Below are 17,322 nucleotides of genomic sequence, written 5' to 3' on the forward strand. Positions count from 1 at the left end.
GGGTCAGTGGGGTTAGGCTTTTCATTCAATTGATAACTGACCAGTCACAACACTAGACAGGTACACCTTCACACCTTGGTCGACTCACCTTACCGATGTCCGTGTTTCTGAACTGAAGATCCTGGTCAAAAGCTACGATTTTTTGCATCTGGAGAATCTTTACTCTCGTAATTTTGAAATGGGATTAGACCGCCAAGATCCCTTACTTGGCAGTGCAGCTTCACCGGCCTCATAACAGATGCGACGTTACTAACACAAGGTAGACACTATTACCAATATGGTCAAAGGCAGCGATGCGCTCACGTAGCCCTAATTGGGTCGCAAGCAGCAAATACTCAAGCGACGACACGAGCCGGCAGGCTTGATGATCCAAGCGAAGGGTTTCTTTCCTTGAGGAGTCTACTGCTTCTAGCTGTCGAACCTTGGTCAAGCATCAAGCTCGGTGTCTCCCCCTGCCGCGCCCTCTTCCACCGCGACCACCTCCTCTTCCTCTACCTCCCCCGCCGCCTCCTCTCTTCCCACCCTTTGGCGCTGCTACGTGGTCGAATCTCGATGATATCGGCTCCATACCAAACGCCCCCTCGCCAAACCTGACATAGTTGACAATTCCGTGGTCGACTACTGCCAGAACGACATTGCGATGTCCATGCTTCAGTCTGGGATACAGCATCCCATGTCCCTTCCACGTCTCTTTGGGCGGGTTGGGAGGCGTGGCTTCCAGCAGAGCCGATATCTCAGACAACGACGGTACGGATGTAGTTCGGGCATCGATAACGGAGATATAGAAGTCGGGAGGTGGAGGTCGAGTCTTGGCAAGACCAGTTGTCGATGCCTTCCACACGTGGTAATGAATCTTGAAAGGGTTACTCTCGGCCAGAGTTTCCGCTGGCTCATGTTTTTCTCCAGGGGTGTGGCGATGTATGAGATGTAGCTGCTTGAATATTTGTTCATATGATCGGTACACCCCGGGTCTCACTAGCGGACCGTAGGGCGCAAGTGGTTTGCGGCCAGCGTGCGCGGATGGAATGAAGGAAAAGAGCCAATCAAGAAGGGAGCCCGGCGCGTTCGGAGTGGCCTCTGGCAAAGCCTCATCCACAGCCCGAAAGATGATATACCCATGCCTTCTGAGATTGGCGTAGACCTGGAATTTTTCAAGGGTTACCTTACCTCTCTCACCCTCAGTGCCTATAAGTAGCGAGTAAGCCGCCTGAAGACTGAGAGGAACGCCCAGGCTATAATCGTCGTTCGGTCCTAGGTCCAAAGATGGTTTCGGTGCACCCTGGGGTGGGCCATTATCCTCCTCGTTTCCGTCGCCGAGGTCCTTAAGGTTCCGAGGTAAAGGCCATATATCTGCGGCGGGGCGCGTCGGCCACCACAAATCCAAAGAGCCACGCTCAACCAGGAAAAGGGCCTCCTCCGGAAGTAGCCACAGCCGATCCCAGCCTGGTTGCGACCTATCCGGGTTAGGGATATTGCTGCCCATGGAGCTGTACCACTTGCCGTTGGGCGAGTCCACTCCTACGACCCTCTCCCTGGCATGAACCTCGCGCTTTCGCAACTCCGGGCTAACCTCCCTGTCTTTTATGGCAGTCTCATAATTCTCCCATATGTCGGGCATGTACCAGCCGCGACACCAGTTTTTTGCACCATGTACTCTTGTATAGCTGAGAACATCCTCCATAGCCCGTCTGCTCTGCTCCAAGAGGCCCTCTTGAGCCCGCGTCCCGTGTGTCTCAAAGTCCTTCTCGCCCCGGCGCAGTGTTTGACTGGAAACTCCTTTTTTCTTGCTAAAAAGGGAAGAAAAATGTCGGAAGTCCTGTGGCGCGCCCTCTTCGTCCTCTTCCTCGTCAACAGCATCATCTGCTCTCGCACCATTGTCGGGAGCGGCACGTTGCTGTGCGTCGCCCGTCGTCGCAGAAACGACCGTATTACTATCGTCGTCGTCGAATGCCATTGTTGTCTGTCTAGGTAATTGACCTATAATTGGAGCCGCATGACAGAATGGCGCTTTGATATATCTGCGTCTGTTGATGAAAGTGGAGAAGTAAGGTAAATGGCAAAGCGCCTGAGGTACGCAGCGAAAATCCAAAAGTTGGTCCACTTCCCCACCCAAAATTTCAAGCCAACCCTAACCCAAAATGGTATCATTGTTCAGGAGATGCTCATCCTCTCGACCTAGAGAGGATTGAACGAGTCGCTGTTTATCGAGAACGTTACTCTACTAATCTATTGGATGATGGCCATATTTAGTGTCCTAGGTCTAATAATATCTCATTCTAGGTTGTGGCTTTTGCGATACATACAGTATGCCCCGGGTCATTTACATGACCCTTCGAGCCGTTATGCTGTCTTGAAAACATCACGTCCGCATGTACCCAGATGTTGAAAGCTCACCAGCACAGGTGCACAGGCGACACCGGGGCGTCAGGAACTAACATAACGGAGCATGGGCGAATGCCTGTGCTGGGAATTTATGGCCGCCAAGAGAATGGCCGATTGACATTCTCTGTTGTCTTTGTGAGCCTTTTTTCGTTGTCGCTTTTGATACCATTTTGGTCTATGCCTTATTGTTTGAAAAGGCTACGCCACGGTATGTCACACTCTAGTGTAGCCATTCCCAGTGGCTCCTGGGTTCTTGCAACTCATGCCGGTCTGGCTTTTTCCCGTCGATGCCCTAGCAGTACAGCCAGGCATGTGGTTCCTTCATTCAGCCAGTGGGTTGGCATGAATGGTGATACGTTCAATGATCACTTTCTCTTTTGGCCGGTTTTTCTTATCAATCTCAACGGCCTCCAATTTTGCCAGGGTCCGTAGGCTTTCGTCACCGATTGTCTTGCCAAAGACAGTGTTGAGCCCATCGAGATGTGGCGCCTTGTCGAACAAGAGAAAAAATTGGCTACCGTTTGTCCCAGGCCCTTTGTTCGCCATGGACACAACACCGCGCTCGTTGTGACGCAGGGCCGGACGGATCTCGTCTTCAAAGTTGCCACCCCAAATCGACCGACCTCCTTTAGGGTTCTCGGGTGGGGAGGGGTTTGCAGGCTGGCCAGTTTGGGCCATGAATCCCGGGATTAGTCGGTGGAAAGGCGATGCATCGTAGTAATTTGAGGCACACAGGGCAAGAAAGTTCTGCGTCAGAGTATATCTTGTTAGCAACAGTGGTTCTGAATGTCCTGAGAGAGAAAAAGGGGTAGCAGGAGCTATAAACTGACCTCTGCCGTTTTGGGAACACTTTCACAAAACACCTCGATCTTCAGATCCCCTAAGTTGGTGTGCAGCGTCACGGACATGGCTACAGTCGATTATGAGGTGTGCATCGGCAGCGTATATAAACTCTGTTCGATTCGATTACCTCACTTGGAGTGGGCGCGTATTTTTAATTAGAAAAAATTAAAAAAACGGTAGTTGAGATGACTGACCGACATACAATGTAAGTATCCGTGCCAGCTGCCAAGGTCAGATCAGGTAAGGTGAAGTTGTCGTGGCGCGCTTCAGTCGATTGATTGATCGCGCATCGCGGGGGTCTCGGGTAGAATGGGTCCGATTCTGCGGGACCATTGGTAGCGGACCAAAACCCGTAGATTTTTCAAGATACTTTGGTTCCTTCAAGCCTCAAATTTTGCATGGACGAATGCGATTTTCAAGACCTGGCCAGACGTTTTCCCTTTTTTCAGCTCAAAGCGGTATCAGGACTATCGGATAGCGGTCTCTGGGTGTTTGAGCTACGCTCGAAATATAGGTGGCATTGGCGACTTTCCTGCCTGGGGTATTTTAGTCCGACTGGTGCCTGAATTAAAATACCAAATCTTGTCCCTGACAAAAAGTGGAGGCCTGCAGCCCTGTTCCCCGCGAGCGGAGGCTTGGACGATGCCGATCCGGATGGATGCCACACTACAGTACGTTGGACGTAGTCCAAAGAGAGAGAACGGTGCACTGTACATAAAGCGATTGCTTTATTAGAGGAGCAAAGTCCAGTGCCTGTGACTTCTACGATTAATTCCTACTGTTAGGGAAAGTTATGCATATCATAGTGAAATGCCAGGACAAAAACGCCTAACGACTGTTTGAAAGAGAGAAGAAGGACAGGGGGAAAAAAGAAAGATTGGGTACGCTACAGCAAAACAATTCGGCGCTGCAGGCAAGGTCCCAGTTTGGACTGGAATAGACCCTAGTAACTGATGTACGGATAACTACCGTAGCAAGTGTACCTATGTACCCAGATGCTTGTGCGTGCCAAGTTCCCTAAGTGAGTGAGGGACCTTAGCTAATAAGGGGTATAATTAGACTAGGACTTTGGTCTGCCTTTCCCTGTAGTCCTACGCTCCGTGCGACAACATGATGGATGATCCACGTAAACTCAGGTCAGTGAAGTAACAAACTGACCAACAAGTATTCGGTCGGCAAAGACAACGATTGAAACTCTTCGATTTACACTGTGTTTGTATTCGGAATCGAGGTAAGACTGTGTGTCTGGGTTTTGGGACAGCTTTGTTCGGATTGTTTGGGATTCTTGTTTGGGTTGAATGCTTCCACAAGGTAAATACCGTAGTAGTATGGATAAGCGACCGAAAAGTCTTAGCAAATACATGCAAAATGGGTTTCCTTGCAACTCTAATTGTACGTGGTAAATCCAAGATGACGTACCGGAGCTAGAGGCTGTCCGAGACTTCTTTCTAGCCCCTTGCTAGTAATGTAAGGTGGGTAGCTAGGTAGCTACATACGGTAGGTAGGTAGGGTAGGTAACTGCCAGTCTATAACTCTGTACTGAATGAAGTTTCAGGTAATTCTGTTGTTGTACTCTGCTGTGGCAGTCGAGATCTGGTACCGTATTCATCGCCTCAGGAAAATATGAATCCCCCCCTCTCGATGTTTGGTGTGCTATGTACCGCAAGCGACACAGCGACCGAGCGGCCCGCTAGTCTATCTAGTGTCGTCTGCTCCAAGGCGGGCGGCTGTAGCCTAGTTCTCCACCTTGATTTGAATACTAAGTGTCATTGTTGCATTGTTGGGTAACCTACGTGCGAAAGCCGTTTCCATCCAATTCGGATTCTTTCCTTTGTCGTTGGTCTGCCTGGTATTTTCTTTCCGGCACACATGTAAGGTAGCTTACTGAGCTAAGGCAATTAGCCACCCATAACATTTCACTTCATAATACTCGTGGCGTTTATAGGGTCCGTCCTCGAACTTGGGATCGATCGCTGTTGTCGATAGCTTTTTCAAACAAGGTCGGCGACTCATCGAGTTATAATCTGCCATAAACAGCCTCGCCTAGCTAACTTACCTACCTTACCTACCTACCCAGTACCCAGAGAGTTGGTGGCTGCCCGCCCCACATCGAGAGGGGACGGATACGCACTTGATTACTCCGTACAGACTTGGTTGCGCACCGCACCTGCCTCCACTCCACCGACGGACGCCTCGTGGGTAGCACTTCATTAAGCTCCCTGTTGCTAGGCGCAGCAAACCACCAACCGCCCGCCGCCGTCGCTCCTGATTGTACCTCTCCCTTTGCCTGAAACCTCTCTTCACGACAGCCACCGAATATTCTCGACGATCTTATCTCGACAAATATCCCCACAACGTCGGTATTCACTCGTCAGTCGCTTCTCAAGGCGTCTAGCAATTTTGGGACCAGCTGCAGCCCCTTCACCGTCGATCTATTTCCCTTTGGTCAAGCACTACATTTAGTCTTACGGGGACCACTCTCAAAGACGATCACGACCACGATTATAGTGACAACGCCCACGACGCCAACGACGCCGACGTGGGCGTGTTGGCCCCTCTGCAGCTGCTTTCGATGAGGTCTTGGCCGCCGATGACGATATTTCCGCCCGCCGAGTCCCAACCCCTACCGTACCCGTCGTCTCTGCCTGGGTGTATCGGAGCGGAATGGCTGCCTCAGTGAGGGTGTCAGGCCCGCCAAACAGTAGTTTCTTGATAGGTTATCCAGGAATATCGGCTACACTGGTGAGTGTCACTCCGGCTATGGATAGTTTAGGGTGGCGCAAACCGTCGCGCAGTTATGCGATTGATGGTGGGGCTGGACATCGCGGGAGTATTTTGTCGGTCGTGAAGGCCCAACGCTGTTGGCAAATGCTTTCCTCATGTGGGCGCTCTCTGCCCTGCCTCACGAATCCTCGCCAATCTATCCCGTGTCGTGCACACTCCGCTAATCTCATGTGTAATGGTCGTCACTTCAATAGCCACGCATAGAAGGAACCGTCGAAATTAGGCCCTCACAGGGCTATTCGATGCCCGTTGCCATATCTCTGGTCAGGATATGTCTTCAAAGACGAGAATCGATACATCCGGCTGCCGACAACATGGCCAAGAAGCACTTGGGAACACCGCGCCGTGAAACAACCGATATTGTTGGCAAGGAACACCTTTTGTTCCGGTGTCCTGACGGCAAGGAGTCCGAGAGTGTCATCGCCATGGACCTTCCTTTCGTCCTCTTTATCCCTTTTGGTCGAGGCGGCGAGGAGACCAACAGGAGGATTCCCCCAGCTTCACTCCAGCTTCCTAGTCGAACTGCCGAGACATATTACGAGCTCATAGTTACCGTCCAGCAAGGTGCCAGCCATCAGAACAAGTACCACTTCCCCCTGCCGCTGCAGAGGTACGATACCCTCTCGACGTTCGGCATGTACAATCGCCCCGAATCCAAGGTTGCGACAGCAGATAACATTGTGACTCTCGGGATTTCATTGCCGCGCTGGAGCTACGGACCACTGGACCCGATTACCGTTTACATAAAACTTGCCCCAAATCCAGACTGGCTGAACAAGGCCAAGCGGGTTACAATCAACAAGATCACGCTAAGCATAGAAGAAGAAATTACATACAACCCAGAGGGTGATGAGCCTCAGAAAAAGGTCAACAGGATCTCCAAGCACACGCAACCGGTCGGGACTAGGCTTCCCGAGGCCGGTTACACTACAAATCTTGGACTCGTGTTCCCGTCGCGAGATCTCAGAGACGCCGAGGGGGTTATGCGTCGAGGAGAGCCATCCAAGTTTCCAAACCACGAGGTGACTTCATTCACCACGACCTCGACACTGTACAAGGTGGAGTTCTTCCTCACAATCAAGGTTCGTTGCCGCGAGCGCATCCTAGGAATAAACTTGGGGGAACCCTACTGACATTAACCAAAAGGCATCCATGAGCTCCGCACGTGATATTACTCTCAGGCAGCCCATCGTCATCTGCCCAATGGATCAGCAAGCCTGTAAGGAGGAAATCGAGGCCATTGAGCAAGCGGCTAGGGATGCTTCACTTGTCGATCCAAACCACCCGTATACGCCAGCCAAGACTATTGTGTTGGCTAGTCATGAGAACTCTCTTCGACACCTGGGTCTGTGTATTGTGGGCGGGCAAAAGAAACCATTGATCGAATGAGCAGACCCCGCAGAGCTCGAAGCTGCTTTGGCTCGCTTAGGGGGTTTAAGGAAACAATCGACTGGCGCTCCAAGAGCCAAAAGTCCGGTCTGATTTCCACAGGGCACTCCTGTTGCCTTGAAAAGAGCCGCGCCGCGCGCTTCGACACACAAGTCATGGCGCGCCTTTGACAAAACTGTGGTCGACATACGGTTGCCTTGGCCTGAACGCAACCACACGCCATTGGAGCAGCTGATCTCTGGGCTGCAATGTAAAAGAAAAGACGATACGAAAGTCCAGGGTGGAAGCGAAAGTTCTTTTGACAGCTCATGAACCAAGTTGTCGCTCATCATCACCGTTGCTGGTCGCTGTTTTCACGTGAGTCGAACGCAGGCTATGCTTCGGGCTGCAGACACAGTCAACTATAGAGGGCGGCGCTAGGCCGGCTCTTGGTCGTCTCACAGTTGCCCTCGGCAGCACATTGGTGGTCCGATTTCCACTAGGCTATCACTTCCGGCGTTGCATGAATGGTTAAATCATCCCATAAAGCAGGACCAGGTTGCGTTGGACAGCATCCGACACACCCACCCAGCATAGACTTATGCTCCTACAATCATTGGAGTAGCATGTTTCACCCTACACTATTCCAACTGGGGAAACCCATGTGGTAGAAACTCTGATTCTATATTCAGATAGACGGTTTCCGTTTCACACAGCATGGATTTTATTTGATACCACTTTCTCATTTCCCCTCCAGTGACAGATCGACTGACACCGGTGTTCACATATCTTACTCTTTACTATCTTTTTTTTTTTGGCGTGAGAGCTTGGACAATGATTGGGTCTACTACACCTTCTGCTTTTCTGGGCTTTAGGGATCTACATATTCGTCTATGGCGTGGTGTTAAGGCTGGCTTTATGATGGGAAGATCGTTTGAACAGGCAGGCGTGTGGACATTATTAACATGAGCATGCTAATAAATCTTGTTTTTATTGCAACGCTATTCAGTAGGAAATTCTCGGCATATATTGTGCATGGAGGCAAGCTATGGTAGTTGATAGCTTGGAATATAGAAGACATGGTATAATTGAGCGCGAGATTTTTCGTTCGCCATTCACGCCCACTATATACTTTTTCGAGACCGACAGAAGTATACTTCATCCCATGCGCAGCTGCGTTTTCCACCATCAATCGGCCTACCACATTCCCCGTCCCTCACGGCTTGTCACCAGAGCGTTCCATGGTCAAAGTAGCGTTTAACAGAGCGTATAAAGCCAGTGCTATTTTCAGTGACGGTAACAAGCGTGACCTAGTTATGAACCTCAGGTCACAATGGTAGATACGTGTGCATACCGTATTCTTAGAAAGAAAACATGAACGGACAAAGTATTTTTTATTTCTTGTTCAAGGCGAAGCAGACGTTAAGATCTAACTCATATGTTTCAGCTGGTCCAATGGCTAACACTCTCGATCAGCAATACTACAGGGGTTCAACTAGAAAGCAAGCTTTCATCATAGGAAGAGTGTGACTAGGTACGTTGCGATAATCATGTTACAATATGTACAATAATAAGACGGGGATTGCACCCAAATCGTCATCATCGCTTCACATATTGCTATAAGACATCAAGTTTGATTACCTGGATAGTGTCTGTTGCTTACATGGGACACAGATACCTTGCTTCTACTTATATTTCAGAAGGCGGATGTCCGTTCCTATCGCTGCCTAGTCCTGGCTTGGCATCGATTACCTTACCTTGCTTACCTTGTTGGTACCGGTGTATGTTTTTTCGGAACCACCGGAGCTCCCACAACACCTCGTAAGCCAAATATGACGTTCACATTGCATGGGCAAAAAAAAAAGAAGAACAATCACCCAGTTCAAATACAGACTTCAAACAGTGCGACGTAGCATTATCACCAGCACGGATCAGCCGGAGGGATTTGCAGACTTGCAAATTCAGAGTGAGCTGATGGACGGTTGTGTTATTTTCATTGCGATCCTTTGCCACATACTGTAGAACAGAGTTTCCAATAGACAAGATGGAAGTGAGTTCCTTCTGTCGTGCTAGTTATTTGTTTGTACCGTCTAGAATAAATCCATGATGGTTGTTACCTGGTGCCTTTAACCCAGATCCCTTAAGCTTTTTTTTTTTCGACAGGAGCTACCGCCGCCCAAACGAAGGTAATGTGAACCCCGATATATCCGACCACCAACGCCAAATGTGATGTAGAAATAAAGTAGAACCAGCATATCACATTGTCGATACGCCACAAACAAGTCTGGATAAGAACGTGCAGCCCTCGCCGGAGCAAATGAAAAAAGAAAAGGAAAACAAGAGTAAAAAAAAACAAACAATTTTTTAGTTCATCTCAAAAACAGAAATAAAAAGTATAACTTGTCTTCCTAAGAGCCCCAAACATGTGTACGAACACCCAAAAAAAGAAAAGAAAAAAAAAAAACACACACACACACACACACACACACACACACGCAGCCCACTAAGACGCACTGATTAACACGACCCCCTGGGCTCAACCCATCCGCCTCCGTTTCGCATCTGGACCTGCACTGGAGCCGTCATTCTCTGTAAATTCTTTCCTAATGACGTATTCTTCCGTCGCCGCCGAGCTGGGCGTATTGCTGTGGGACTCGGTTATGGGCGCTCCCAATGGAAATGCAGCAACTGGGGTAGTCCCGTCGTAGTTAGCGTCCAGGCTGAAGTTGAAGTCATCTGCGGAGCCCCCCGTGCCGCTTGCGTCAAAAGTACCGAATGCACTGGAATCTAAGAACTGCTCGATGTCCATGTTATCTGTCATGTCGGGAAAGTAGCTGCCGCTTGCTCCAGGAGAGACAGTTGTTGGGTTGCCAGCCTCATCTACGCCAGGCACTCGTCCTGAAGGTGAGAGTGGGGCCAAGAAATGAGAGATTTCGTCGATCTTGTGCTTCTGGTCGTCTTGCAAGCGCTGCAGATTGTCAAGCTCTTCTTGCGTCATGGTAATATCATGGAGAGACGGTGGGGGAGGCATGGAGGACATGAGGGGCGAGAGTGACCTGGGTGGAGAGGCTCCAAGGGTAGAGTTGGCAGGCGATGACACCAGTCCAGATGCTGTCCGATTTGGGGCAGGCGGTGGAGTTGCTCTCTGCTGATGTTGTCGCTGCTGCATGGCAGGGATAGTTTGAGGTGATGTAGCGGCAGTCGTTGCTGGCATTGGGCTTGCAGTGGCAGGGATAGACGAAGCAGACTGCGGCGCCGTGGCCTGGCTGGCCATGAGGTTTAACATCTGGTTGCGTTGGTCGCTGCTGAGAGTGACTGGCGTCTTGGCTGCGATGTCGGGTAGGTCAATGTCGGTAGCTGTCCCCGCGGCATTGGTGGCATCGATGATCCTCATCATCTGCTGGGGGCTTTGCCCCAAGTCATTGCTGAGGTAGTCAGGTGGTGATGTGCCGTCGTTCGGCGAGTTTTCAAACAACTCGGTGACGGACCCCACCTGGGCCTGAGGCGATGCCGCATAACTTGCCGACGGCGACTTGGCTCCAGTAGAAGTAGCCGAACCCCTGCCGCCGCGAGACGGAAGCAGCAAGCGCTGACCCCGCTTGGGAGTGTTGTCGGCACCGTTGGAGTGATCAACTGACTGCTGCTGCACAAAATCCCCCAAGTCCACGACGCTACCTTGGTGCATTTGGCTGCCACTCCCGCCATTAGGTATGATGCTGGCCAACAGGTCCTGCATCGTGTGGTTACTGTTTCCACCTTGTTCCTCTAGTGACTTGCGGAAAACATTGGCGAGGAAGTTGAGGATGGCGTTGATGGAGTTTTCGTGGCGCTCATGCATATTCTGGAATGCCAGTGCCTGATTGTACAGTGCCGTGTGGTCGCTGCGGAGCCTCTGTATCATGTTTGATATTGCCCTCTGCTGGGTTTGCAGCTGGTTCAGTTGATCCTTGACCACCTGGAAGTCCTTCTTCTGCAACGCCTGCGAGCCCGGGTCGCCCTGCGCGGTGCCTGCAGTCCTCGACGAGTTCTGTGCTGCCCCCACGTAGCCAGCGCCGTTGATGTCCTCGACGGTGGGCGTTGCATCCTCGTCGCTCTCGACCTCTGCCCCGTCGTTGTTTTTGGCGTTCCTCTTTTTCGAGTTGCCGCTCTTGGGCTTGTTGATAAGCCAGAGAAGATTAGGGTGGCCGCGCTTGAAGTAGGGATTATAGTACTCGCTCGGGCTCTTATTCTTTCGTTCGCTCGCCTTCATCGAATTGTCCGAGAGACCCACGCGCTTGTGGAAGCCATACATGTTTAGCTGCCTGACGAAGGAGGCGTAATTGTTGTGCTTGAAAAGTTCGGGGATAAGAGTCTTGGCGAACTCATCCTCGTCCAAGACTATGAACGAGTCACCCTTCTGCGACCATCTGATGAGATCTGTGTTCTTCTCCTCGTTGAGGAAGCTGGATTATATGCCACGATGTTAGCAAACTATAATGAGGTATTTATTTGGAGCTAGTCATTCACGGTCGCAGGGTGGTGGATGGTAACTGACCTGCCAAGTTTCTGGACAAATGGCGGAATCTGTTTCCTGTTGGCCTGGGCATCTCTCTTCGCTCTCGCTGCCCGCTCCTCCAGCAGTGCGATGTTATCGTTCTCGTCGAGGGGGTTGACGACGCCATTTGCAGGCATCAGCGCGGTCTCGTCGCCGAATGAGGGCCACGGGTCTGTCGAGAGGCCATCGTATTGCTGGCGGGTGATGAGGGCACGGCTGGAACCCGCAGGTCGTCGGGCGATTACATTTGTCGGCCCGGGCGTCGCGATGGTCGGGTGCTGGTATGACTGATGGTTGGTGGCGGTGGGATATGAGGAGTGCGGCTCGGTCATGTTGAATTGCGGGATGTTCTTGGGGCCCGGGGTGATCGGGTCAGGAGCATAGACTTCGGCGCCGTTCCAGCGTGAAACTTGATCCAGTGGGGTGGCGTAGGGCGATTGATACTGCTGCACGGTCGTCGGGATTTGAACTGCAGGTATTGCGCCTGGGGCCGCCCGCTTCCTGGGATTCGGCGGAGACATGGAAGCGAACATTTGCGACGAAAGTTGCGTCGAACTTTTTTTTTTTTTTAATTTTTTTTTTCCGACACCGAAAATCTACCTTGCGGTATCCTCGGCCTGCGCACTGCACTGGTGCCAGGTTAGGTCAAGTAAAGTTATGGGGCGTCGCCCAGCTCCAGCGTTGCGGGGTTTGACGGGCGCGGAAAGGCCTGAACAGGCTGGGCTGCAGCTGCCTTTTGGGGCTCCAATAATAGACGGGTACTGTGTTCAATCAGTGAGAGTCGACAAAAGATGCCAAGGCCGCAGAGTATCGTTGCAGTAGTGCTGCCTCTACGTCCCGTTCACACACGTGCAATATGGAACCGGCGACTCAAATGTGGTGCCAAGACGGCGGGCGAAAGCGGTCGGCTTGGGCCCAAAATAAGAGTACCAAACGTACAATGCGCGTCTGATGTGGTTGGTATCCAGATAACTAGGTGGGCAGTCTCGGGGTGCTAGGTGTTGTAGAGATTGATGGCTCACGTGCAGATGCGAAGCGCCAGCAAGTTTATCGTAATTGTGCAGGTTTGAATAAAGGCAGAATAACCTGATCAGAGAGAAAATGCAAAGTGGGGTGAAGGATTCTGATCTGATGCCGGGCGTTGGTTAGCTGAGTGTTGCCCAACTGGGCTGGGCTGGGCGTTTGTTATCCTCGTTCGATTTGATGTGGTCGCGCAATGCGAGGGTGATGCGATGCGACGAGTCCGTCAGTCCTGCAGTCCGGCGATTGCGAATAAGACGACGGACGGCGAGCGAGCGAGCGAACACTTGATTGATGCTTTCCTGCGAGGCGTATATTCTCGCAGGAAGTGCCTCGTGGATTTCTTGGCTTTTTCTTTTCTTTTCACCCTGTGTCTGTTTCTATATAGGCAGCTACCTATGACCTAGGTAGTTATCTCTCAAGTTCCCTTGTTTGGAACAACTTGGTCAAGTGTGGACCGCTTTCCCTTTCACATTGATTGACAGCATCAATGACTTTGTTTCGTAGCCTTTAGCTGAGGGAGCTTCCGGACAACTCCATCCGGCTGTTCCGGCCGAAAGTCGGCAGAGTCCGATATTCTGGAGCTGGCCGCCGTGGCAGGCGCCTGGCTGGTAAAGACAAGTAGAATATGACAAGGGATATTAGAAGAGAGAGACGGAGAAAAAAAAAAGGGGACTCTTGCTCAGTAACAACACCAGAGCTTTGTCCTCCAGACTTGACCAAAGTGGGGTTGCCTTTCCTGGGGGGTGGTTGTCCGTAATTTGACTTGAGGTTGTCTTAGAAGTCCAGAGGAGCTGAGGACTTTGTCTGCCTCAAGGCGACAGCTTGCAGTCGTTATGATGGGCAAGCGGAAGCAGGTACCACACCCACTTGCTATTTTGGTATGGAAGCTTTAGTGATACGGAGAGATCCCGGCGTTCAAGCTGTCAGAATGTCTGCACCAGAAATCATGACAAGAGTCAAAGATCAAAAACTCGAGAACACGAGAGGACCCCCGGTCGCCACTAGTCGGGCTGTCGGCTAAGAAACAAGATACTGTAGGTAGCTCCTCCCCGAAGGTGCAGATGATATGAGAAATCAAAGATGTGTTGGTACAGATGTCTCAAAAATTGTGCTTTCGGTGCGGTGCGGTGCGGTGCGGTGCGATGCTATGCGATGCGGTGCTTGCGACGACTGTCAGTTGGTGGCTTGGACTCCAACCTTTTATCCGTTGTCTAACCTGGGACTGTTGGACGTTCGAGCCGGAGCTTTTTGAGCAAATAGAAAAAAAAAACCCTGATACTTTGAATCTCCATGCTCGCATTTCTGCGGTCAAACCCGCGCTCTGGTTGTCTTGTGTTTCCAGAATTGGACATTATCACCTACGGTCAATCAACTCTGGATGCCAGCTTTTGTGGAGTGTAAATTCCGTCCAGATCGAATATCAGGAGTGCATCGATACTGAAGTTCATACCAAGGAGTTTTTGTCTCCACTGAGCCGCCCACCGCTGGTCAAGCGTTCCTCGTCCGCGAGTCGTACGTCGCAGGGACCGCCCATCAATCAATTCATCTCTACATGGCAGTTGAGGTAACTAACCATGCAGGCAGGGCAGGCTTGGTGACCAGCCCACAGCCTCAAAGTTGACACCTATACCATGGGAACCATTCTTTTTTTACTACAGGCGAGGTACATAGTACATAGTACATAGTAATCTCGATGGAAATTTTTATCGTTGAACGCACGCAAAACATGCATCCGTAACCCCCCTGCCCATGTCCCGCAACCTGCCGCGGGCCTGAACCCGCCAATCATATAACATAAATATAGCTAACGACAAGGATATGGTCCGTATCACCCGGAGCAAAGCTCCGGAAGACCCTCTTTTGTTAGGAGCATTTGCTCAGGAGCCTCATCCTCATTTGGAAAGACAGGGTTCATACTAACTGTAATTTTTCCTTTTCCAAGATGGCCTGATACAAATGAAGGTAAGTATTGACACCCGACCAATCCTCACAGGCAGTCACACAAACTGACTTGCATATCCAAGATACTAAAAACATGGTCGAAACTTGAACTGGGGAGGGTATCTTTGATCTATTCAATAAAGGCACAGTAGGAAAAGAATTAAACTCTGCACGCCCATGTGTCATGACCAAGGCTGTCGCCAAATCCGAACATGATATGATATCACAGAAATTAATGCCAACGAGACGGACCCAAGGGAAATAAGACGACTTACTTAAGCCAGAGAGGTACGTTGCATCATAACGATATCGCCTCGCCTATTTGGCACCTCTGCCTGCAAGGTTAGAAGACCTTGCCAACTGTGCATTCCGAGCCTGATCCCATGCCCGACCGGACCCTCCTGTCCGGCTCCCTTTCTCCTGCCGTTTCTCTTCTCTTAAGCTACGTGCCTTTTCACGGGGGTCGATCACGATGAGCTCTTCCTCGGCCTTCTTCCTATAGTTCAGGTCCTTTCCGAGCTTATCTGCTGCAAAGCTGAGAGCGTGTGACATCCATCCTTCGTCATCGCTTTCATCTTTGCCCTCGAGCTTATCCCATGCTTGACAGCTCTGACAGTTAATGATGAAATGTAGATCGCATACTTCTCCCTCACCCTCTGCCGGCTTTTCACCCGCGCCCCCTGTAACTCCATCACCCGTGGCATCCTCTCCGGCCCGAGATTGTTGGGCGTTTGTGTTTGTGCTCGGGGCATCCGCGAGCTTGGATTGGAAGGCTTTTAAAAGATTCATCGTCTTTTGTTCTTCTGCAACATCATTATTGTTGGCACCTGCTCGCCTCTTCCTGCCTCTAGTCGAGGTTTCTGGTATCATCAGCTCCAAAGCTGACTTCTTTTCCTCCTTGATAGGCTCCGAGTTCACATTTCGGCGCATTGATGCTTTGAGGGTAGCAATTTCATCATTTGCCTTCTCAAGTGCCGTCCTATTGTCTTTAGCCGCTGTATTTTTCTTCCCTGGCGCCGGGTCTTCGTCGCCATATCTCGGCTGGATCCGTGTTAGTAGTGGGGGAGGTGATCCTGAGGATTCGTTCGGCTTCTGTGGGGCATCGCGCAACTTTGCGGCACTGTCCGAGGATGCAATAGCGTCCTTCGTGCCGACTGCGCTCAGCCCTGCCTCCGTTCCTGCCGCAGAAGGCTCAGAAAGACTCGCATCTTTGCTCTCTGCGGGTTTTCCACCCTTGGAGCGCTTGACGGGCGCTTCTGTTGCCTCGTCATCCATGACTATTCTTGTGTCGAACTTGGGCTTTTTCAGTATGGGAAGCTCTTCACTCTCCCCTACCTCGTCACCAAAACTGAGCAGTTGTTTGCCAACTTTCCTCTTTTTCGGCTTCTTGGTTGGGGCTGGTGCTGTATCTACAACCTTGGCAACTCGTTCTCGCTTCTTCATGTCGTCAAAGGGATTAACGAGTATCTCAACACGCTCGAGCTTGATAGGATAAAGTGGCCGCTCGGTTCCCTCCGCTACCTCTGCCTCTCCTATTTTTTGCAGGTTGTAGATAGTGTCGCCGGCTACGCGTCCAAACATGGTGTTCTTGCCGTTGAGTTCATCAGCCTTGTCAAAGGTGAAAAAGAACTGACTGCCATTTGTGTCCGGCGCCCCCTCATTTGCCATGCCCAGTAATCCTCTCCTGCTAAACTTGAGACGCGAGTGGAATTCGTCCTTGAAGTTAATGCCCAGGGGCCCTGCGTTCTTGCCTCTTCGCTGGTCCATAGGCCACGGGTCAAGGTCACCCGAGAGGGCACCTCCATCGTAGATCGATTCGCCGCCATTTCCAGTGCCTGTGGGGTCACCGCCCTGGACTATGAAGCCAGGAACAAGACGGTGGAAAATGGTATTATCATAGTATCCGTCCAAACAGCGTTGAAGAAAGTTGCGCGATGTTAAAGGGGTCTGCTTGGCGAAAAGCTCAACCGAAAGTTCGCCAACCGATGTGTGAAGGATGACTGATGCTGTTGGCTGAGGTTCCGTATTATATATCGTTGACATGGTCGCGTTCGTGCGGGTGGCCCATATGCCTCCCAAGGGCCTTCAGAGGTGCGTTTTTCGTGGCCCGATCAAAAGCCTGGTCGCGTTTGACAGTGATCTCTCTAGCCTTGGATTTGATTTGTGTCGAGCTGATGTAGGTAACAAGTTACCTTGGACATGCAGGTCGGTAGCTTATCGATGGCGACACGTTGTCCAGTCCATCTGATGAGCTGAAATGAGAGGCGTACAATAATAAAATAAAATAAAAAGTAAATCAATGATGCTTTGCAGCTTGCAGATGAGCATGAGGAGTTTCGCCGTTAGCTAAGCTGGTGCTGCGATGTGGGGCAGAGCGGTGATGTCACGTTGCGTGATTGGCCTGTTTTCGCGGCAAGCTTGTGGTCGGAGCTTGTTCGGTAACGGAG

General features: G+C 51.0%; 5 protein-coding genes across 5 annotated transcripts; 1 reads left to right on the plus strand and 4 right to left on the minus strand.

The window, feature by feature from the left end:
• Nucleotides 1–433: 433 nt before the first annotated feature.
• Nucleotides 434–1,954, minus strand: PgNI_09794 (uncharacterized protein; the record flags this gene model as incomplete). Its single annotated transcript, XM_031129776.1, has 1 exon — nt 434–1,954. One exon carries the CDS (start codon nt 1,952–1,954, stop codon nt 434–436), a length of 1,521 nt encoding a protein of 506 aa, XP_030977990.1.
• Nucleotides 1,955–2,219: 265 nt separating this feature from the next.
• Nucleotides 2,220–3,777, minus strand: PgNI_09795 (uncharacterized protein). Its single transcript, XM_031129777.1, has 3 exons — nt 3,428–3,777; nt 3,213–3,356; nt 2,220–3,129 (listed from the first exon to the last, which is right to left on the minus strand). Exons 2-3 carry the CDS (start codon nt 3,288–3,290, stop codon nt 2,704–2,706), a joined length of 504 nt encoding a protein of 167 aa, XP_030977564.1. The 5' UTR covers nt 3,291–3,356; nt 3,428–3,777; the 3' UTR covers nt 2,220–2,703.
• Nucleotides 3,778–5,465: 1,688 nt separating this feature from the next.
• On the plus strand, nt 5,466–8,499 carry PgNI_09796 (uncharacterized protein). The gene is made up of 3 exons (XM_031129778.1): nt 5,466–5,967; nt 6,204–7,091; nt 7,156–8,499. The coding sequence occupies exons 1-3, from the start codon at nt 5,890–5,892 to the stop codon at nt 7,396–7,398; spliced, it is 1,209 nt and encodes a 402-aa protein (XP_030977565.1). The 5' UTR covers nt 5,466–5,889; the 3' UTR covers nt 7,399–8,499.
• A 1,292-nt stretch (nt 8,500–9,791) lies between these two features.
• On the minus strand, nt 9,792–12,501 carry PgNI_09797 (uncharacterized protein). Its single transcript, XM_031129779.1, has 2 exons — nt 11,912–12,501; nt 9,792–11,819 (listed from the first exon to the last, which is right to left on the minus strand). Exons 1-2 carry the CDS (start codon nt 12,442–12,444, stop codon nt 9,914–9,916), a joined length of 2,439 nt encoding a protein of 812 aa, XP_030977566.1. The 5' UTR covers nt 12,445–12,501; the 3' UTR covers nt 9,792–9,913.
• Nucleotides 12,502–15,193: 2,692 nt separating this feature from the next.
• PgNI_09798 (uncharacterized protein) lies at nt 15,194–16,918 on the minus strand (the record flags this gene model as incomplete). The annotated part of the gene is made up of 1 exon (XM_031129780.1): nt 15,194–16,918. One exon carries the CDS (start codon nt 16,916–16,918, stop codon nt 15,194–15,196), a length of 1,725 nt encoding a protein of 574 aa, XP_030978156.1.
• Nucleotides 16,919–17,322: the final 404 nt, after the last annotated feature.

Source organism: Pyricularia grisea (assembly GCF_004355905.1).
Source record: "Pyricularia grisea strain NI907 chromosome Unknown Pyricularia_grisea_NI907_Scaffold_7, whole genome shotgun sequence".
NCBI classification, from domain to species: domain Eukaryota; kingdom Fungi; phylum Ascomycota; class Sordariomycetes; order Magnaporthales; family Pyriculariaceae; genus Pyricularia; species Pyricularia grisea.

Coding starts and splice junctions, on each gene's coding strand:
- PgNI_09795 (XM_031129777.1), bottom strand. CDS start 3,290: ATGTCCGTGACGCTGCACACCAACTTAGGGGATCTGAAGATCGAGGTG. Junction 3,130..3,212: donor GTGTTCCCAAAACGGCAGAG/GTCAGTTTATAG, acceptor ACTCTGACGCAG/AACTTTCTTGCCCTGTGTGC.
- PgNI_09796 (XM_031129778.1), top strand. CDS start 5,890: ATGGCTGCCTCAGTGAGGGTGTCAGGCCCGCCAAACAGTAGTTTCTTG. Junction 5,968..6,203: donor CAGGAATATCGGCTACACTG/GTGAGTGTCACT, acceptor TCACTTCAATAG/CCACGCATAGAAGGAACCGT. Junction 7,092..7,155: donor AGTTCTTCCTCACAATCAAG/GTTCGTTGCCGC, acceptor ATTAACCAAAAG/GCATCCATGAGCTCCGCACG.
- PgNI_09797 (XM_031129779.1), bottom strand. CDS start 12,444: ATGTTCGCTTCCATGTCTCCGCCGAATCCCAGGAAGCGGGCGGCCCCA. Junction 11,820..11,911: donor TTTGTCCAGAAACTTGGCAG/GTCAGTTACCAT, acceptor CATATAATCCAG/CTTCCTCAACGAGGAGAAGA.